The sequence below is a fragment of the Rhincodon typus genome, chromosome 21 (genome assembly GCF_021869965.1).
Source record: "Rhincodon typus isolate 14 chromosome 21, sRhiTyp1.1, whole genome shotgun sequence".
Lineage (NCBI taxonomy): Eukaryota > Metazoa > Chordata > Chondrichthyes > Orectolobiformes > Rhincodontidae > Rhincodon > Rhincodon typus.
Window position 1 is genome coordinate 7117950 of NC_063352.1, and position 22996 is coordinate 7140945.

The following is a 22996-nucleotide window of genomic DNA, read 5'->3' on the forward strand; positions in this document are numbered from 1 at the left end:
TTGACCTATTAAGTCTGGTTAAATTGGTTAAATCTAATGTGTTAAATTTCATACAGATGTTTTCAAGCTAAAATGTCTCAATAAATATTGACCTTGATCACTAAAGGCTGTTTGTATATGTCTGAATGAAGATCTTGATTAATCAGTTTGGCATTAAAAAGTACCCGAGGGGACTGTGAATAAGGTTTGAAGATTAACATTGTTTGACATTTCACTTGATACCTACATCATTTGTGATCACAATCCCAGAACATTGGAAGTAACATTTTAAAAATGCCTCTTGGAACTTCAAGCAAAATTGAATGGAGTGTAATTTTCTACACAACTCTATGAGTAAGCACAGTACTTGTACTCAAGAATGGAGTCAAATGTAAATCAGCCAAATTACAGACGCATCAGTTCTGTGGCCATAACAAACAAAACAATAGAGTCAATTATGAAGAGAAAATTTGAGGATTGCCTCAATGGTAATTATTTAGTAATAACCAACTTGGCTTCAACAAGATGAAAGTTCTGCCGAAACCTGCTTGATGTTTTTGAGAATGTGACATCCTAACTGGAATAGTGGAAAATCACTTAGATTACCAAAAGAAAGCCTTTGTCACATTTCTTAAATGCATGAACTAAAATTTCAGTGTCAAGTGGTGGAAGGGTGATGTTGAACAGGGAAGGAGTTTGTGGTTGGAGAGGCCAGAACGTTGGTGGAACAGTAACTATTCTTAACACAGATTAATGACACAGATTCAGAACTCTTATGCAACACTGATAGGCCAGATTTGCAGATGATGCTAAAGCAGGAGGAGGATAAGTAGCCAGGGACATTTTTGAAAAAAAAATGATGGAATCTGCAAATGAAAACAGTGATTGTGAAATTTAATATGAAGCATAGTCCTTTAAAAGAATATATGAATATGTGGTCTAGAATTTACAGCTAAAATGGAAGGGGCCTAGATATGACTTATTCCTTAATCTAGCTAATCTTGTTTTCTAGTGCTGCCAAAGCTAGTGTGAATAGGCCACTTGTCATACCTCTATCTAATGAGATAATACATGGTCAGTTTTTAATATATTTCAGTGGTGCACACAGTATGGAGCATACAATGCACAAGACCATAGCATGTTGATGACTACATTGTTGACAACAAACAAGGCACAAGGCACAAGCTAGGAATGGGATGGAATACACTCCCCACTTACCTGGATGAATTCAGTTCCAACAACACTCATGAAGCTTGACACCATCCGGGACAAAGCAACCTACTTGATTAATTCATCCAACCACCTTAGACATTCACAACCTCCACCACTGATGAACAGTGGCAGCAGTGTGTACCATCCATAGGATGCTCTGCATCAACTTACCTTAAGCAGCACCTCCCAAACCCACCACCGCTACCACCTAGAAGGACATGGGCTGTAGATACATGGGAACAACACCATCTGCAGATTCCCTGACAAATCACACACCATTGTGACTTTGAAAGATATCTCATTCTTTCATTTGTCAGGGAGTCAAAATATAGAAAGTCAAAATGGCCCCACAGCACAGTGATGTACTTACAACACAAGGACTAAAGTAGTTCAAAAAGGCAGCTCAGCACCATCTTCTCCAGGACAATTCGGGATGAGTAATAAATGTTGACCCAGCTAGCAATGCTCATATCCTGTCAATGAATTATAAACAAGTCAGTTAACAGATAAAAACCGAAAGAACTGCAGATACTGTAAATCAGGAACAAAAACAGAAGTTGCTGGAAAAGCTCAGCAGGTCTGGCAACATTTGTGAAGAAAAAAATCAGAATTAACGTTTCAGGTCCGGTGACCTTTCCTCAGTTAACAGATTGTTGGTTGCCTCAACAATGTGGCTTTTATTAAAGGTCCAACAGCCACTCGAATTTAGTTTCTTTGCCTAATCAGATCACTGAAGGCTAAAAATATCAGGACAAATGAAACACGTCTCTCTTGAAGAAGTGACCACACAGCAACAGAATTACACCATCCTCAGGTGTATCCTAAGAACCCATTTCAATCAGTTGCATAAAGATTCACATTCTCTCACTTTGCGCAAACGCAACAACATGTAGAGCCTTGATGCTCTGCTAGGCATCACTGGGATATGCAGAGCTGAATTTTCTGACTAGTGTCAGTAAGCTGATGCCAATGCTTCCTGGAGGCTCAGTGCTGGCCTACATTAACGGGAGGGCAGCCAATTAATGGCAAAACGTGACGTTGAGGGACTGTAGGTAGTGCACAGATATGGGAGGGGCCAAAGGGAGTTGCTCATTGGCAATCCCACTGGATAAGGGATTGGTTAGAGAGCAAGAGGGCACAATCTGTAAGCACCTAAACAAAGCTCTAAACAGTATCATTTGAATTATCTCCGAACGTCTGTGGATCTACTGTGACAGACCTGCTCACAATTATTCAATGTTGAAAGTTCACAGTCACATCTAAAGATACTGGGTAAACTATTTGGGACTGATATGAGGAGAAATCCCTTCACCCAGAGAGTGATGAACCTATGGGACTCACTACCACAGAAAGCAGTCAAGGCCAAAACATTGTATGATGTCTGGAAAGAGTTGAATATAGCCCTTGGTGCTAAAGGTATCAAAGGATATGGGACTAAAGCAGGAACAGGTTAATGAGTTGGATGGTCAGTCACAATCATAATGAATGGTAGAGCAGCCTTGAAAGGTCTAATGGCCTACTCCTGCTCCTACTGTTCTATGTTTCTATCACATACTAAAATTCAGACTGCTACTCTGAGGCTATCTCCAATTCATTGCTAGGTTCCTGGTGCAGCAGGAAGCCCATGGCACCAAGAAAATATCTCTATTTTAACAGAATAGGGACTAGTTGTCCAGTTAAGTATCTTAAATGGCTACCCGCTGCCTAAAGGTGCTTAGCTATTACAGCCGGGAGTCAGCCCACAGGAAAAGCGCACAGAGATGGAAACAAGTCAGAGTGTTGGCCTAATGTGCTTTATTCCAAATGCCTGTGCTCCACCAAAACTGATCAAACGCTGATCACAGATCGTTATGGGAGACATCTCAGGAATTGGTTCTTGTGACTAAGGTCATAGTTTGTCAGGCAGTGGTACTTGCTCTCTTAAGTGCTTTAGAGGCATGGACAATCTATATCAAGTGCTGGAGAACTACCGTTAGTTACCACAAGATCCTCCAAATACAGCAAGCATGGCACTCCCAACAGTGGTGTTCTCTCCCAGGATAACTTACTCCTACTCCCCTCAGCTTTTAATCACTCAAAACAAGCTCTGTGTTGCAGGATATGCCCAACGTCAGATTTCTAAAAGAGCTGTTCTACTTGAAACTCGGTTGCAGCAGTGAACTCCCAGCAGGGTAACGCAACTGTTTTAGTATGTCCTTAAAATATGCCTGACAAGATTGCACATCCCTGCCAACTCATGGGTGTCCCTGATTTGTGAATGCCATGGAATGCCACTTTCAGGTGACTGTCGGTGTGGAGTTTGCACATTCTCCCTGTGTCTGCATGGGTTTCCTCTGGGTGCTCCAGTTTCCTCCCATATTCCAAAGATGTGCAGGTTAGGTGGATTGGACATGGGAAATGCAGGGTTACGAGGGTACGGTGGGGGCATGGGTCTGGGTGGGATGCTTTTTGGAGGGTTGGTAAGGACTCAATGGGCTGAATGTCCTGCTTCCACACTATAGGGATTCTATGATTCTACGGGAAATTTAATAGTTTGAATGTCCAGCATATTTCACCCATTTGAATTGCTTCTCTCTTCACTGATGAGACCTGATTCTCTTTTGTTATTCTTTCATGGACACAGGCACCACTGGCAAGGACCAGCTTTTATAGCCCATCCCTAATCACCCTTGAACTGAATGGCTTTCAGAGGGCAGGTCCATGTTGTGGAGCATCTGGAGTCAGAGGCCAGAGCGAGTAAAGGCAGCAAATTTCCTTCTTTGAAGGATAATGGTGAACCAGATGAGATTTTACAATGATAGTTCTCATGGCTGCCAAGTGCTGGGACAAGCTTTATATTTCAGATTAGACTCATAGAGATGTAAAGCACAGACCTTCAGTTCAACTCGTTCATGCCGACCAGATATCTTAAATTAATCCAGCCCCATTTGCCAGCATTTGGCCCAAATCCCTCTAAACCCTTCCTATTCATGTACCCATCCAGATGCCTTTTCAATGTTGTAATTGTACCAGCCTCCTCCACTTCCTCTGGCAATTCTTTCCATACATGCACCATCCTCTACATGAAAAAGTTACCTCTTAGGTCCCTTTTAAATCCTTCCCCTCTCACTTTAAACCTATGACCTCTAGTTTTGGACTCCCCCACCCCGGGAAAAGACCTTGTCTATTTGCACTACCAGTACCTCTCATGATTTTATAAACTTCTCTAAGGTCACCCCTCAGCCTCTGACTCTCCAGGAAAAATAACCCCACCCATTTCAGCCTCTCCCTATAGCTCAAACCCTCCAACCCTGGCAACATCCTTGTAAATCTTTTCTGAACCCTTTCAAGTTTCACAACATCCTTCTTATAGCAGGGAAACCAGAACTGCAGTTTTCCAAAAGTGGCCTCACCAATGTCCTGTTCAGCCACAACATAACCTCCCAACTCCTATAACTGATAAACTGACCAATTACAGCAAGCAAACCAAACACCTTCTTCATAAGACCATAAGACATAGGAGCAGAAGTTAGACCATTCAGCCCATCGAGTCTGGTCTGCCATTCAATCATGGCTGCTAAGTTCCTCAACCCCATTCTCCTGCTTTCTCCCCGTAACCCTTGATCCCCTTGATAATCAAGAACCTATCTATCTCAGTCTTAAATGTACTCAATGACCTGGCTTCCACAGCCTTCTGTGGCAGTGAATTCCATAGATTCACCACTCTCTGGCTGAAGAAGTTTCTCCTTATCTCCATTCTAAAAGGTCTTCCCTTTACTCTAAGGCTGTGCCCTCGGGTCCTAGTCTCTCCTTTAAATGAAAACATCTTCCCAACATCCACTCTGTCCAGGCCATTCAATATTCTGTAAGTTTCAATTAGATCCCCCCTCATCCTTCTAAACTCCAATGAGTATAGTCCCAGAGTCCTCAAACGTTCCTCAAATGCTCACTACCCTGTCTACCTGCGACTTCACTTTCAAGGAACTATGAATCTGCACCCCAACGTGTCTTTGTTCAGCAACATTAATTGAATTGAAATTCCAGCAGCTGCTGTGGTGGACTTTGAACTCATGATCATAAAACATTACCTTGGGCCTCTAGCTCACTAGTCCAATGGCATTACCACTATATCACCATCTCCCTGTGAATGTTTACAGTCAAAGGGACGTACAGCACAGAAACAGATCTTTTGGTCCAACTTGTCCATGCAGACCAGATATCCTAAAATTAATCTAGTCCCTGTGCCAGCATTTGGCTCATATTCTTCTAAACCCTTCCTATTCATATACCCATCCAAATGCCTTTTAAATGTTGTAATTGTACCAGACTCCACCACTTCCTCTGGCAGTTCATTCCATACATGCACCATCCACTGCGTGAAAAAATCATTCCTTAGGTCCCTTTTAAATCTCCACCCCGCCCCCCACCTTAAACCTATGCCCTCTAGTTTTGGACTCCCCTGCCCTGGGGAAAAGACCTTGACAATTCAGCCTATCCACACCCCTCATGATTTTATAAACCTCTATAAGGTCACCCCCCAGCTTCCAATGCTACAGGGAAAATAGCCCCAGTCTATTCAGCCTCTCCCTATATCTCAAACATTCCAACCCTGGCAACATCCTTGTAAATCTTTTCTGAACCCTTTCAAGTTTAACAACATCTTTCCTATAGCAAGTCTTTATTTCAGAATTCCAGCATCTACAATATTTTGCTTTTGAATGTGAAGCATTTTCTGTATCACACTTCAAAATAAAGTACTTTGAAAGAGAATGAATACCAATTAGTTGGAATCTGCAGATAAACTGCAGAGAAACTCTCCAATCAACAGATTATCCCTTACTGACCCTTGAATTGAAATGTGTATAACTTCTAAATACTTTAGCAATCACACTGAAAAGGAGAAAAGCCAGCCTGGCCTGTAATTAACCCAAACATTGATTTCAACAAGGCACTGTAATTAAACTTAATAGTACACAGGGGAGCAGCAGGTTAGTACAGATTGTATTACATTCCTTCTGTGAAACAGCACACCTTCTAACATACTGTGAAGAGCATTATTGAGAAAATCATTCACTTATAAGTATATTTCAGGGGCAATTTGAGGATGGTTGACTTGCAAGAAATGGTAAGACTTTTACTTTGGAATTAGGATTAAGAAATTTAATCTAATATTCAAATATTTGAATTTTTAACACTTGTTTTAAAAGTGTTGGATGCTTATACTTTAGGCAACAGTCAATTTCTAGTCAACAATCTGAGTGCAAATTTGATTTAAACTTGCAGTAATGCTCAGAAATGATGCTTCATTGAAGTATCCACTCAAACTTATTTGTATATCACTGAACTTAAAATCTCCCGAATCAGAACCATTGGGAAGCATTTTAGAAAGTTATTTTTAAATGCATTCTAAAGTATTCCTTAATATATTTATGAGCAGTAAGAACAGAATGAATCCCCAGAGTGTGGAATCAGGCCATTCAGCCCAACAAATCCACACCAACCCTCTAAAAAGCATCCCACCCAGGCCCATCCCCCTAGCCTATCCCTGTCACCCTGCATTCTCCATGGCTAATTCACCTAGCCTACACATCCCTGAACACTATGGATAATTTAGCATGGCCAATCCACCAAACTCACACATCTTTGGACTGTGGGAGGAAACTGGAGCACCCGGAGGAAACCCACGCAGACACAGGGAGAATGTGCAAACTCCACATAGATAGTCACCTGAGGGTGGAATCGAACCCAGGTCCAAAGCGCTGTGAGGCAGCAGTGCTAACTGCTGAGCCACTCTGACACCCTAAGCTGTGCACTTTTACTAATGAGCTGAAAATGAATTTATCACAAAAATTAAATGTTGAAATCTGTCTAGTTCAACATTTATGGCCAATCTGATGCTTAAATCTGAAAATAACTTTACAAAATCTATACAGAACTATTCACTAAATTTACTGGTAGACAATCAGTTTCTTAGCAAATCACTTTTGTTAATAGTTGAAAGCATTGAAAAGATATTTCTGCTTCTGCTGCATTGGCCTACAGACTAACATCTGAATTCTGATGACATTTTTTCTATTACTGTTAAAATGGTTAACAAAGCAGGAATGACCGGATAAGCAGTTTTTTGTAATGTTGATTGAGAGAGACATACATTAACCACATTAATAGGGATAACTTCCTGGCTTTGAAATAGCGCTGTGGGCTCTAAGGTTTTTTACTGTTATTGTGCCCAAAAGAAACCCTCCACCTTCATTATTGGGAGCTCTCCAATGACCTATAAGTGAGTGCAATTAATTATCTGGTAATATGGGACTGTCGGACATTGTTTGCACCCAGTTTGCCTTAGTTTAGTCAATTTCAGGTGAAGTACGCTGGAAGAAACAGCAGCAAAATCTCACAGAAACTTCCAGGCTACAAAGTTTAAATCCCCAGAAGATTTTTGTTATTTTCAAGGCTGCAAGTGGTAGCAATTGTTCTTTTGTTCAGATTGACAGGGCTGCCTGCAAGGAATTTGAAAAAAGGTATACGATGCTAAAATAATTATCAAACAGGCCAATGGAAAACAATCATACTATATATGAAACAACTTCAAACAATTAACTCTACAGGCTACCATTTTCCAAGGATATTCACTTCTCTGATTTTGCATTACTGCAAAGCTTTGAAAGTCACTTCATCGATAGTTTATAGCACTTTGATTTGGCAAGTTATTCACTTTTAAAACATTTGTTGTGGTTTGAAACGTCGAGGGGTCGATTCTTCAAAGTGGACATGAACAATTATAAGGTTCATACAGTTGTAAGGAATGAACTGGAATCTTTATGAGCATCAGTTTAAGTTCTCAAATGAAAGCAAAATACTGCAGATGCTGGAAATCAGAAACAAACACAGAATGCTGGAGAAACTCAGCAGGCCTGGCAGCATCTGCGGAGCAAGAAACAGAATTAACGTTGCAAGTCCCAAATGACTCTTATTCAGAACTGAAACATTAAGTCAGTTTCTTTCTCCAGACCTGCTGAGTTCCTCTAGCATTCTCTGTGTTTATTTCTGTTTAAGTTCTGCTGAGGCTGGATAGAACTCTCTGCTGGAGGAAAATATTCTCTTAGGTAAGTGAGTGTGTGATGTTAAAGGAAAATGTTGCCCAATTTACTATCAATTTCAACCTGGCACAATAAGATCACTGATAGGGGACAATCCTACTTTAAGCTTTACTCTTATTGTAAAGATTTTGATCTCAATGTCACTACCACCAAGAAAATGACATTTGATTTATGAGAGATTTCTTATCAATTCAATATAATTCTTCCGTTGATATCGAATGGGAAATTTGAAATATATTCTACTTCTATTGCAGCTGAGCGAACACTCAGGCCAATCAGAAAACAGAAGTAAGTAATCTACTCAATGTTGCCAAGCTACCATGGCCATTAATTTTATTCAGCTTAAGCAGAAATGCGAAAAATGCCTTTAATTCACGATAATGTTGATCATCATTGATTTAATTGGATATGCCACTCAAGAGGTCTAATGTTGGTTCAAGGATGTTGTCACACAACTTGACAAACCACAGAAGATTCAGGCACAGATTATGATCACTTATACAAACAAACACAAGGAGAAACAGCCCTATAATTATAAGACTAAGCTCTGCTAAAATCCACAAGTTTTCAGCTTTAAACACTTCCGGTCACATACCAACTGTGTTCTGATCAACCTACAACCATATGTAAACCAGACGTCACTTATTTCCCAGAGTACATATATGGGGCATTGTTCATGTTTAGCCAAGGCCTCTCCTTATCCTGCTGATTGCTGACTCTCACCAGCATCCTAGTTTCTGTAACTCACTCCCTAGTCTGGATTTTTGCATTCTACTTGCATTTATTTTACTACAAACACTTCTAACTGAATCTGTATTTAATCCTTTTGCAACATTAACCATTTCAAAGGATCACTACCAATTTTGGTAAGGTTCTGGCTGGTATGGTTGTTTGGATTGCCTGACTGGTGTCAGTAATACTCTTGTGGATGCATTATTTCGTACCTAATTCATGCAACCTGTTAAAATTTTAGAAGCTGTTGAAATAACTCAACTTCCGCAACATGTAGTTCAGAGATTAATGTGTATCCTGTTTAAAACAATTGATCTGAGTTTTGATTTTTTAAAAATAAAAATCTTTCCACCCTTTTCTTACAGAGTGAAATGGTGGCAATGTTCACAAATATATTAACAGTTGTAAGCAGTCAGTATTATTTGTATACCAGTTATTGGCATTATGGTTTAATAGACACACACTGCTTGTACAATGAGGGAGAGCATCACATACATACATCAGAGAGTATGTTGCTGGCAAACAACCTGAAATTGAGAGCTGGAACACAAGGACCAACTACAGAGGTTTAGACCCTGCACCAGCTAACTCAGGAGGGTCAATCAAAGGCTCACTCACACTTCTCACAATAGTAAAATGTTAAAAAAATTAGCACTTAAGATCACTAAACTCACCCAGTCTTCAACCATTCCTGACTGAAATTTTGAGCACGTTTTGTCTACTGGCTCTCCCATAAAACACCTTTGGACATTTCATTGCACGTAGGTTGCTAATGTTTGAATCATAGAGTCATACTGCATGGAAACAGACCCTTCGGTCCAACTTGTCCATGCTGACCGGATATCCTAAATTAATATTGTTCCATTTGCCAGCATTTGGGCCATATCCCTCTAAACCCTTCCTATTCATGTTTACAGTCAAAGAGATGTACAGCACAGAAACAGATCTTTTGGTCCAACTTGTCCATGCAGACCAGATATCCTAAAATTAATCTAGTCCCATGTGCCAGCATTTGGCCCATATCCCTCTAAACTCTTCCTATTCATATACCCATCCAGATGCCTTTTAAATGTTGCAATTGTACCAGCCTCCACCATTTCCTCTGGCAGCTCAGACATCTAATGCTCTACAATGGACTGAATAAAGCTGTGGTCACGAATGACCATGCGAACTTTATATTGGTCTCTAATTGTGCGTGATAGATTTCACCAAAGGCACAAACTTGCATTTCTTTTTAACAACAAAATTTATTGGAAAGGAATGCATATAATCTCCACAATTTAATTTACAAAATACTGCAATGCAATGAGATGGCAAGGCCAGTAATGCATAATAAAATCATTTTTAAAGAATTCAGCTGTAAAAAGTATGATATACAAGTCAGTGTTGTGGAGGCAGTGTAGGGTTACACTAAACTTTAACGGGGAACAATATTAATTTGCATGTCCAATTTATTAACATAGACCAGGCACAAAGTGATCATACAACTAAGTAAACCATCAGTGACAAGTTATTGCATTATAATGCAAAGCAAAAGTAACAGAAAAACTGCAGAATTTGAAATGGCAAAATGTTCTCATCTCAGGAATTTAAAGAAAATAGAAAATTCAATCACAGTGAACTGACTAATTCAGCAGAGCAGCGTAAACAGAACCAAGAGAAATGCTGATGAAATTCACTTCCAAGAGTCTAATCTAAACAACAGGATGAAACTTTTGCTTCAGATTTTACACCTTACCTTAAACTCAGCATGTACTTGTGGTAAAACAATCATCATCATTGGACCTCAAAAAGAGGCCAATTTTAACTCGAACCAAATGAGTTTTGCAATTAGGCCCCAAGTTTTTGATAGTTTCATTCGGTGAAACGTTTTAAAGACTTTAAAATCAGCAGATATTCAAGACAGGAACTTTCTCTGGGCCCTCTGACTGGTGGGCATGATGGACAGAGACTTCAGCTAAACGAGAAATGGAGTTTCTGCCAAAATTTACAACAAAAGATCAACAGAACCCAAGAAAAATCTTGACATAAAATACTTTGTGAATGGAGCCATGAGTTTTCAATGATTGGTGATACAATTTACTGCTCCATGAAGTAGAACATTTGGTTCTATTATAAGCAGGTTCTGTTGAATTTAATACACAAAAATTTAATGATCTCCGTGGTTTCATTAAATTATATTGATGATATTTCAAACAAAAATCTACAATCTGAAAGAAGAGTTATATTTTTATATTTGTACTTTATGCATTCTCTAGTTTGAAATCTTAAGTTTATCACAGTTATTTATCTTGGAACCAGGGATTACTGCCAATATTATGCCCATGCACAATCATCACTTCAATATTTGTCACTTTGCACAGAAATTTGGAGCATCCACCAAATAGAAGCAGTGGGATCAGGAAACAGTCAACTCACTATGTTGGAAAACATGGATTCCCTGAGACACCAGCTCCAATTCATTTTTTTTAATGCGTCACTCTTTCATTTTTCAAAATCTGGTACAAGCAAATCTTCAATAGCATTGAAAGATACCGACAGCAGCATAAATCAAGCAACACACAGTTCATTCCTTTTCACCAAGGTAAAGCTATTTTCAACGTTGACTGCCCATTCAGGACCATAAGTCAAGTATCTTAACAGCCATATTGTGATGTCAATAAGCAACTACACATTGTTGCTGAATAAAGAGTATAGCTGCTTGTAAATCACCCGTTTCACCTATTAGCGATAGGACAGGTTACCAAGATCAGCAGAAACCAACAAGAAATTACTGGCCTTCTTTATCATTTTTTCAAATTGCTGCTGGCCCATTGATAGATCTGCTGTCTTGTTCATTGAGATTATTTTGCCACTTTTATGGCCAAACAGGTACACATAGAATTTATATATAAATTTAGATTGCGTTATATATAAATTTTACATGTGCGACACGTTCAAGTGGGATGGGATTTGTTGGACTGAGTATACATAAAAAGCAAGATGGTTTTATGTTGTTATGACTCTGGGGGACAATAGTGTCCTTTGCCTTTCAATATTGTGCAGTGCTTCTGAAAGCGTTTTTCTGCTATAACCCTATTTTGAGGTATAACCTCAGGGTGAGAATTGTGGGGGATGGGAGACAATTGTTAGGTGGTTTGGGGGGGGATAAAAAAAAAAATCAAACTGCAGGATACCTAGGCACGAAGAGCAACATCACCTACCACTTTTGCAGGTTGTGTAGATGACAATAATTGTGCCTCCGAGCTCATAAGGCCCTGCTCACAGGCCAAAAATCACAAGCCTTTAAAGAGGCTTTTCAGCTGATCCCAGGGCTGACAAATCTGAGTCGGTGCTTTGCAGTCTGGGAACCATGACCTCTGGTTTGGGATTCCCTGTACTCTCGAGTCTGGTTTTACTGAACGGTTTTCACTCTCTGTGCTATTTCCTGCACCAAGAGTCTAAAGCTAGAATTTAACATTTCTCACTCAGGAGGTGGCTGCTTTCAACATTGCGTTTTCTGCCTTTTCGCAGGTCTTGCTGTTGTGCCTTCTTCTTTGCCCAGTCTTTTACTTTGATGCAGCACGATCCCCTTCAGCAACAAAGGTTTGATCTGCTGGCCCACAGCCCAAGTCCAAAGACATTGTTCAATTCTGTGAGGGGTCCAATCCTTCAGTGAATCATCTGTAAAAGGTGAATCCACCATTACCTCATAGAAAACCCAAGTACTGTCATACCATAACACAGGCCATCACTGTAACACATTCCTTTCAATGGCAGTGAATTAAACAGCTACTCACAAAGTTATTAATGCATATTTAAAACAGAGTGGTCCTGCTTCAGAATCACAGAATCCCTACGTTGTGGAAGCAGGCCATCAAGTCCACATCGAACCTCCGAACAGCACCCCACTCAGTCCCACCCCTCTAACCCTCCATTTCCCATGGCTAACCCACCTAGCCTGCACGTCCCTGGACATTATGGGCAATTTAGCATGGCCAATCCACCTAACCTGCACGTCTTTGGACTGTGGGAGGAAACCAGAGCACTCAGATGAAACACACACAGACACGGGGAAATTGTGCAAAATCCACCCAGATGTCACTTGAGGCTAGAATCGAACCTGGGACCCTGGCGCTGTGAGGCAGCAGTGCTAACCACTGAGCCACCATGCTGCCACTGGGACCTCCACTGTTTATCTTTTTCCAGTCTGCAAATTCTGTTTTCTATCCCTTAGCCACTTTTGCATCCATACTGCTGCTGTCTCTTTTATTCTATTTTTGCTAACATGTCCAACCTGTGGTACTTTATCTAATACTTTTGGAAAGCTTTATGTGACTTAAAGGATGAGAGGCGACTTGATAGAGGTTTACAAGGTAATGAGAGGCATAGATAGAGTGGATAGCCAGAGACTTTTTCCCAGGGCGGAAATGGCTATTATGAGGGGGCATACTTTTAAGGTTATTGGAGGAAGTATAGGGGAGATGTCAGAGATAAGTTCTTCACACAGAGAGTGGTGGCCGTGTGGAATGCGCTGCTGGCAGTAGTAGTGGAGTCAGATACTTTAGAGACTTTTTAGCGACTCTTGGATAGGCACATGGAGGATAGTAAAATGTAGGGTATGCAGGGTAGATTGATTTTAGTAGGATAATAGGTTGGCACAACATCGTGGGCCGAAGGGCCTATGCTGTGCTGTACTGTTCTAGGTTGACAATTCTATGATACAAGCCTACTGTCCTAGTAGATCCCAAGCTTAGCTTCACTTTTCTGAAATAGACCAGTTTATCCAATAACATGACAATATTATATCTAGGCGGGTTGACTTGTTAGACAGGTGACTAAAGAAAGATAAAGTATGTATATGTGAAGCATCCTGCACAGCTTCAGGAAAGTGCTTGTCAGAAAATTAATTACTTTTGAAGTCTAGTCACTATTGCAACATTGAGAAACAGGAGCGATGCACTGAACAAAATTCAAAGCAAGAATTGTTAATTTCAGCACAATAGTTTGACTTCAGAGAAAGGTCCTTTCTTACTTTACCACAGTACAATAGAATTGTTCCCAACTCTTATTCAAACATAACTCTTTCTGTGTTTCCTCTAGTCAGATGTCATACGACACCAGGTTCTAATCCAACAGGTTTATTTGAAGTCACAAGCTTGCAGGGCGGTGCAACTTCTGACTTGTCCACCCCTGTCCAACACCAGCACCTCCACATCATGTACTCCCTGTACTCACTCTACATACAAAGTAGGGCCTTTGCAAAAGAACATCTTTAATACATTTTCTAAAGTGAATGGTAAAACTACTAAAATCACCTTGTTCAGATCAATGTCTATGACATTAACTCTTAGTACATCCTCAACATTATTACATTAACACACCAGCAGAATTTGCCTTTCAGCACACAGCAAGTGGACAGCTGGGAAAATTAGAGAAACTTACCATTGTTGAGTTGCGTTGCACGCTCCCTCACTTTATGCAGGTACAGGATGTAGTGTTTAAGTGTGTACTTAATGGGAACCAAGCCTGGGACTGACTCCACTGCTTCATCTGCCATGAACGCAGCTTCCTGGGGAGCACCAGCCACAAGCACAGCTAAGCATAAAAGTGAGATAAAAGATTTCTTTATAATGCAGATTCACTGTATGAATTAGCGATGCAACTAATCGGAAAAGTGTTTTCTTTCCTACCCGACGCCGTAGCAGGTCCTACGGCTTTCAGTTTACTGAGCTCTGTGATTGCAGCTGAAACATCAGGAAGCAGCTTGAAAGCTTTTCGTGTGCAGGCCTCCACACTTTCCCTGGAATTACTCATTACCATCTGCTGCAATGTTGGGCGGAACTTGCCCCGCTATGGATAGCAGGATAAAGGGAAAGAAAAGTCAAATTAAAATGGAGTTAAAAACAGAAAGAACTGCGAATGCTGTAAATCAGCAACTTCTGTTCTTGTAACTTGGAGTTAAGTTCAATTATATCATTTGAGTTTAAAGTCAACAAATAAGGAGCCGGGTCTTAGATATTGAGTCCTTTGATGGTAACATAGCCAGCTACACATTTAGGCAACACAGATTCCCATCCCAGTCCCACTACAACCTGAAAAAAAACTGTACACTCCCCTTTAAAACAACCTAATACTCTATGACACTGTATGTTCCTTAGTCCAGTATTCTGCCACATCTATACATACAGGACCCATTGCTTCACCTTCATGTATTCTAGCACAACCAGATTATATCTTTCACAAAAGTATGCTGCATAACCCAAGGATGCTCAGTCTAGTTGCACTGGCATAATAAGATATTGCAGGCTCCTGCACAACTTTATACTGTGAGGGAGAATGATATTCTGTAGCAGTTTGCATTGCGAGAGAGGGAGTTAAACCTGCCAAATGGTATTCAACCAACATTAAGTTATAGGGAAGAAAACAGAAGTCAGCTGAGGGAGAATTGAATTTTTCTGTTACAAAATATTATCCACTAAAGGTACATGAACAATGCCAAGAAACATAGCCAAAACAAATGGAGCGCATTGGGTTGTAATCACAACCATTGAATATCTAAGGTTTTGGAGTACATCTGTATTGAATATAGAATATATTCAACCATTGAATATAGAACAAAACAAACTATTTTAACATTGTAGAAGACTTTGCTTAGATAATATTTGGAATATTGCATCTAGTTTTGGTCTCCTTCAACATTAATACTGTATAGAGGCATCAGAAAAAGTTCAGGAAGATGACACACCAGGACATTCCTAGTTTTTAAAACTAAACCTTGGTTATGAAGTTTCAACTCAATGAGGATGTAAGTTTTGTTACTGCACCAAGACCAAAAGATATAGGTGAACATTATGTATATAATAATATAGCATTTAAACTACACTAAATGCTACAGTTTAGAACGTTCCTTGAAGACGTGTGGTTCAGAGGCTCCCAGACCAAACAGATGCTCCTTTTTTATTCATGGAGCAGCTTATGACATCCTCAGGATCTGTGTATTTAGACAGAAGCAACAGGAAAAGTAAGATATAACAGTGAACATATAAAATCACAATACAGCCTGAAAAACAGAATCAAGTTACACCGGTTTTATTCTTACCAGAAATGGTAAAAACCAAAAGGAAGAATTTCTCTGTTATTTTGTCTGTGAGCAGTTACAGTCTATAAAGGGTTTGGTTAGTTCAGTTGGCTAGATAGCTGGTTTGTGATGCAAAGTGATGCCAACAGTGTGGGTTTAATTCCTGCACTATGAAGGACTCTCCTTCTCAAATCTCCCCTCAACTCAGGCATGGTGGTCCTCAGGTTAAACCACCACTAGCCGTCTCTGTCTAATGAGAGAGCAGCTCTATGGTCTGATAAGATTATGGCAGCTTCTCACAATTCTAAAGGGAACGTTGGTATCTCCCTCTATTCCGAGACAAGTGGTTATAACTTGAAGTGCACTACTCCACTTCAAGTATGACTGATCAGGACTCATTCCTGCTTTTTCACGGACATGTTGGATAGATTAGCAGGTTAATTATTAAACTCTTCCCATGGCTAACAAACCACAAAGTGATACTGAACATAGTTTTGCATATCACACCCATTTAGTCTGGGAGGCTTTGGACCCCAGATAGTCATAGTCCATGGAAGCAGACCCTTTGTCCAACTAGTTTACACCAACCAAGTTTCCCAAACTAAACCATTCCCACTTGCCTGCATTTTGCCCACATACCTCTAAACATTTCCTACTCATGGACCTATCCAACTATGTTACAAATGTTGCAACTGTACCTGCATCTACCACTTCCTCTGGCAGTTTAATCCATATGTGAGCCATCCTTTGTGTGAAAAGTTGCCCCAGAGGTTCTACTGAATTATTCAATAGAAACTAATTGCCATCATACAACCAACTCCAATTCATTTTTGAAATAATTCAGAGTCTGTTTCAACTGTTTTTGTGACAGAAATTGTACATTATTAACAATATCTTCCAGGAAAACTCTAAACAATAGCATTTAGTGTAGTTTAAATGCTGTATTATTGTATTTATACTGTTTACCCATGACTTGTTTTGGTCATGGTGTAGCGGTGCTACTCACTGCACCATAAGACTTCCCCTGACCCTCTGTAAAAGGAAGAAATGGTCTTCTGGATTTAAACATGAAAGAGAGCTCCTCTAAAGCCCGGGAGTAGCAGATTTGATCCCAGCCTGTGTAAATCTCAGGCCAGGAACAATAACTAGGCTCTGATTCTTTAAGTACGGAGGAGGGGGATAAATGACAGTGTTCCCATCCTTGAATACTAATTCGAGGTACAGAAACAACCTTGGTGTTTAATACATAAATCCAACCCTACATGGCAGACTTACTGTCAGTTTCCACTCCATCAACTGAACCAGTTCTGCGTGAGTGAGGAATTTCTCTTTGCGACTACAGACAGCTTCTGGTAATGCTTCTTGATACCTGAGTTGGAGAAGAATCAGCAAACAGATTGCTCATAAATACATGTGAGTGAGCAAACATTTTAAATAACCTTTTCCCTTCCTTATTATAGGCCACATAACATACGCATTTTTATTAAAAAGACAACCTAGCTATTATTTAATATATTGATTGCACTAGAGTATTTTGCTGGTTTGCTGACCAATAGTCTTCCCTTAATCAACACCATCAAAACACATTAATTGTTCGCTTGTATCATTTAAACTATCAAAAACAAGTATGACAGAGTGCAACTCACCCTCAGATCAGTCAATTATTACAATCTGTTAAAAGGAAACTGCATTTTAATGGATTTTATATTGTGAACTAATGGATTTCCTGGGCCTCAGCAACTTTGGAAGATAAATGGAGCTCAGAAAAGCTGGATTTAGGCAATAGTGCATTTACAACAGTGGGCCAGGACTGGGAACATTTTCTCCAGGTCTGATAGTATTATCGCTATAAGCTGCCCTGAGTGACCATCAGAATCTTTGACCTTTCATCTTTATTACCTCCTGGCTGAGTTTTCCGAATGTTCTCATTTGCCAGCCTCCCTATAGGTATCATTCTTAAAATACAATTCACTTTGATTGAGGCAGCTCATGTTTGCACCCACACAAAAGGTTCACACTCCCATCATAGAATCCCTACAGTGTGGAAGGAGGCTATTCAGCCCATTGAGTCTACACCAACCCTGCGAAGAGCATCCCATCCAAACTCAATCCTCACCCTACTCCCAAAACCCTGCATTTCCCATGGCTGATCCATCCAACGTAGACTTCCCTGGACACTATGGGCAATTTTAGCATGATGAATCCACCTAAACTGCAAATCTTTGGACTGTTCGAGGAAACCAGAGCACCTAGAGGAAATCCACGCAGGCTGTGCAAACTCCACACAGACAGTTGTCCAAGAATAGAATCGAACCTGGGTCCCTAGTGCTGAGGCAGCAGTGCTAACCACTAAGCCACCCTGTTGCCCTGTCACTCCTATCATGATTAGACTCTAATCACTTTTTGGTGCAGGATTGAGTTAGTTTTCAATAATAATTTAGTAATTTTAATTATTCCAGCACTCGAGGATATTCTGATTAATTGTGGTTATTTGTTAAACAACTTCTCTAAAGAATAGAGCCATAAAACCAGGTCAAAATTAAGGGTTAATGGTTTCATTGCTGTTTTGTGGCTCAAGCTAATGTACACTGTAGATAACACATGTGAAAAATGCACTTTCTCAAAAACACAGCTATGCTCTAAAGTTATAACTTAAAGTATGCAGTAGGTGAATATAACACTGGTGAGCACTGTCTGGTAAGAGGCAGGCTTAGAAAATATGGAAATTCTCTGACATTCAACCCATTATGAAAATTCAATCCTTAGTCTCAGGCCTAAGTACTTAAATTTCCCAAAGAACTCAAATAAACATTACAATATGAGTTATCTCTCGTCAACCCTCCACTCACCCTTCCCCAAAAGTAATTTGTGAGCTGTTGTCTTTTAAATTATGGAAGAAAGATCAACCACTCACCATTTATCCAGTGCAATCAGCTTGCTTGCTTTCTTCCCTTTGGATGCCATTGCCTTGGCTTCAACCACATCCCCATAGACAGCAAAAATAGACCTCCATACGGTAGGATTCTTGCAGTTATACAATATTTCATGTCCAGTCATGCTACTTTATTCACTAAGCAGTTTCAACCTGCAAATAAAAATGACAATTATAACTGCACAAATGTCGTTGCACTAATCACTTTTGAAACACAAACCTTATAGATGTACAAATCAGAAGCAGGAGTAGGTCACTCAGTGCCTTGAGTCTGCAGATCATTCAATATGATTTGATCACTCCACATGCTCACCTACCCATGATAACATTTCACCACCAAGTGGGGAGGAATGGCCTAGTGGTGTTATCACTTGACTGTTAATCTGAGGAGACCCAAGTGATGTCCTGGGGACCTGGGTTTGAATTCTACCATTGCAGACAGTAGAACTTGAATTCAATAAACATCTGGAATTAAGAGTCTAATGTTGACCATTAATCGACTGTCAATTGTTGGGGAAAAACCCATCTGATTTGCTAATGCCCTTTAGGGAAGGAAATTGCCACCCTTATCTGGTCTGGCCTACATGTGACTCCAAATCCACAGTAATGTGGTTGACTCCTAACTGCCCTCTGAGCAATTAGGGGTGGACAATAAATGCTGACCTAGCCAGAGATGCCCACATCCTATAATGAGTTAAAGAAAACAATCAATATCGGTCTTAAAAATATTCAGGGACTCTGCTTCCACGGTTTTTTGGCGGAGTTCCAAAGACCCTCTGTGAAAAAGAATTCATAGAATTGTAAACAGCATGAGGAAAAGGCCCTTCAGCCCATCATAACACTGCTAGTCATCACACACCCATCCATTCATTCTAATCCCATTTTCCCGCACTTGGTCCTTAGCCATGTAGATATTTTTATCTGAACTTGTTCACAGATGTTATTAGACACCTCCGGAGCAGGTGGGACTTGAAGCCAGGACTTCTGGCCCAGAGGTAGGGACACCGCCACCCGCACCAAAAAGATCCCTGCATGCTCTAGCGTTTCAAATGCTCATCCCAAAACTTCCTCAACGTGCTGAGGGTTCCTGATTCTTAATCATTCTCCTTAGGCAGTGAATTAAACACAGTCGTCACTCTCTGAGTTAGTTAATATTTACCCTGACTTTATAATTTAACGGTATTAATCCTGGGCATGGAGCGGTTGTGGGGAGGAAAGGAGGATTTCCATTAACAAGATGGCGGCGCTCCGGCTTCACGGGGGTAGCTTTCGTTGAGTTCTGAATCGCTCACACGCCCGTAACGGCGCCAGGAGATGAGGTCAGCGGACGCGGCGGCGGACGACACGGGGGTCCGCGGTGCGGGGAGATGTCGTCACCGGACGCGCTTACGTCGGCGGCGGGTCCGCGGTGGATGACGCCGTTGTGCGCGGCCGGTTGCGTGCGTTTTGTACACAAACAGCGGGCGCTGCTCCTCGGACCGATTCTCCGCCCGGCGTCCCGCCTCTGAGCTCCTGAGGCCGGCCTCATCCCTCCCGGAGGCTCCCCATTATCACCGCAACCTCCCCTCCCCCACCACTGGGCCTAGGCCTAGGCCTAGGCCTTCCCCTTCCCCCCGCTACTCCCTCACAGCCTGGGGACTCTCCTACACCCTCAGGCCTTTCAGCAGCTGCGGGGAAGTCGGGTTTTACTTCACCTCTCTCTCTTTCCCCCCCAAGCCCCCTGTGTCCTGCTTTCACCCGGGGTGCGGGGGAGGTAAAGCTACAGCATGTCCGGAAGCCCCGAGAAGAGCCTGACTGCTCAGGAGCTGAAGGAGCAAGGAAACCGCCTGTTCCTCAGCAGAAAGTATCAGGAAGCCGCGGCCTCCTACAGCAAGGCCATTGTGAGTATCTCGGCCGGTGTCAGGGAGAGGCCGCGAAACAAAACCTCTCCGCCTGAGCTCATGAAATGCCTCTCATTCATTATGCTTTGTCATTCCTGCTTTATAATTTTCGAATGCCAAACGCCAGAACGAAAGGGTTCATGTGACTCTTCAGGATGAGCGATCATGTTCAGGGTCTGGTTATTCCGTGCAGCTATGACTCAACGCTGATGGCTCAAAATCCAGCAGATATAAGCATTTAATTATATACGTTTGTATACCTAGGGTTTACCTGAATCAGAAAGTAGATGACTATTTGAAAATACGTCTGTGAGCTTGTTGCATCATTTCGTAGGACTTGTGATACAAGACTGTCTGTGTCTAAGTGATGAATCTTGGAATCTGTGTGATCAGAAATTACCTAAAATTGTTCTTGGTTGTTTATAATGCTATTGAAAGCATTATCAGATCACAGTATTGTAACAGGCTTTGACTTCTGTATCTGTCTTTTTACACAGCCTGATACTGCAGTATTGGTATAAGATGCAAAGTTCTGAGGAGGAATCAGTGTTTGTAAAAGGATGTACTGTAGATAGGTCATGTAACTGGGTAACTATTTGGTGGATGGAGTACAAGGTGGAAAATTGGTTTGATGGGAAGAATAGAAAAGCAGTATATTATTTAAATGGAGAGAGACCATAGAATGGTGTGATACAAAGAGACCTGGGTGCCCTTGGACATGATTAACAAAAGTTGGCATGTGGGTAATTACCCTTAATGTACCCTTACAAATAGAATGTTGGACTTTATTGCAAGGGGATGAAGTATAAAATGTCTAGCCTTTCCTGCATAGCACATATGTGGTACCGCAATTAAGTATGAATGCACTTTTGATCTCTGTTTTAGAATCCCTACAGTGTGGAAACAGGCCATTCGGCCCAACAAGTCTACACCACCCCTCCAAACAGCATCCCACCCAGACCCATTCCCCTAATTTCCCACATCTAACCCACCTAACCTAAACATCCCTGAACACAATGGGCAATTTAGCATGGCCAATCCACCTAACCTGCACATCTTTGGACTGTGGGAGGAAACCGGAGCACCCGGAGGAAACCCACACAGACACAGGGAGAACGTGCAAACTTCACACATACAGTCGCCCGAGGGTAAAATCGAACCCGGGTCCCTGGTGCTGTGAGGCTGCAGTGCTAACCACTGAGCCACCGTGCAGCCCCTTTTGCCAGGAATGTGCTTGCATTGTGGGCAGTTTAGAGAAGGTTCTCTACTTTGATTCCTGGAATGAAGGGCTTGTTTTGTGAGGTAAGATAGAGCAGGTTGGCTCCTTTACCCACTTGAATTTAAGAAAGTGAAAGGTGATTTTATTGATTTACATTCAGAAGTGGCTTTTCAGGTTGGATACTAAGAGGGTGTTTTTCCCCTCATACAGGTGACTAGAACTTGGGGCAGAGTTTCAGAATCAGATGGGTGTCATTCAAGATAGAAATGAAAATTATTTTCTAAGGGTTATTAATCTTTGGAATTGTCTACCACAGTGGAACAGTGGAAACTATGTTATTGAATATAGTTAAGCTAGACAGTTGAGCTGGACAGATTTTTGATCCACAAGGGAGTCAAAAGTTATCAGGAAGGAAAGTGGAGTTGAGTTTGCAATCAGATCTGGCAGATGTAATTGAATGGCAGACCAGGTTAAAGGGAAGAATGGCCCGGTTCTGTTCCTGTCACTTATATACTTGTGTATAGTGCTATTCTGGTCCTGTAAAGACTGAAGTGTTTTAGTCTATTTTTTAATAACTAGTCAGTTGCAATACTTGTGCGCACGTGTGCGAGTGCACCATGTATGCTTAAGATCACAACGGTAAAGTTAAAAAAATTCATTTTGCATCACTTCTGCATGATTCAGTAATGGAACCCTTCTCACAATGCATGATTATCAGCTGAGTTGGTAATTGATAGAATTATGCAGTCAAGGGGCATTGTGCTGGCTGACCCTTGATAGATAAATCTTTTAGGCTGTGTGAACATTGGATGCTAGATGTGGTCGATTGTATTTTTTAACAATTTTTGCAAGATCATTGCATTTGAAACAAAGCACACACGATATGCTAATGAATACAGTATT

General features: G+C 41.0%; 2 protein-coding genes across 7 annotated transcripts in view; one reads left to right on the forward strand and one right to left on the reverse strand.

Moving 5' to 3' along the window:
• Positions 1-10224: 10224 nt before the first annotated feature.
• On the reverse strand, positions 10225-21164 carry zgc:112496 (uncharacterized protein LOC541336 homolog). Of its 5 annotated transcripts, none has more exons than XM_020534531.2 (6): positions 20154-20363; positions 18977-19147; positions 17338-17431; positions 14675-14834; positions 14427-14579; positions 10225-12665 (listed from the first exon to the last, which is right to left on the reverse strand). In XM_020534531.2, the coding sequence occupies exons 2-6, from the start codon at positions 19117-19119 to the stop codon at positions 12487-12489; spliced, it is 729 nt and encodes a 242-aa protein (XP_020390120.1). In that variant the 5' UTR covers positions 19120-19147; positions 20154-20363; the 3' UTR covers positions 10225-12486. The 5 variants fall into 5 exon arrangements, with proteins under 5 accessions (XP_020390120.1, XP_048465482.1, XP_048465480.1 ...); XM_048609525.1 differs by lacking the exon at positions 20154-20363 and adding an exon at positions 21146-21164 and having other exon boundaries at positions 10280-12665; XM_048609523.1 differs by lacking the exon at positions 20154-20363 and adding an exon at positions 19946-20124 and having other exon boundaries at positions 10280-12665.
• stub1 (STIP1 homology and U-Box containing protein 1) overlaps positions 20387-22996 on the forward strand; it is a 46496-nt gene continuing 43886 nt past the window's right edge. Inside the window, exon 1 of one of the 2 annotated variants that reach the window (XM_020534533.2) lies at positions 20387-20874. In XM_020534533.2, the coding sequence (XP_020390122.1) occupies positions 20761-20874 (114 nt within the window). In that variant the 5' untranslated portion in view covers positions 20387-20760. The remainder of the gene's footprint in view (positions 20875-22996) is intronic. The other variant, XM_048609522.1, reaches the window with a different exon arrangement.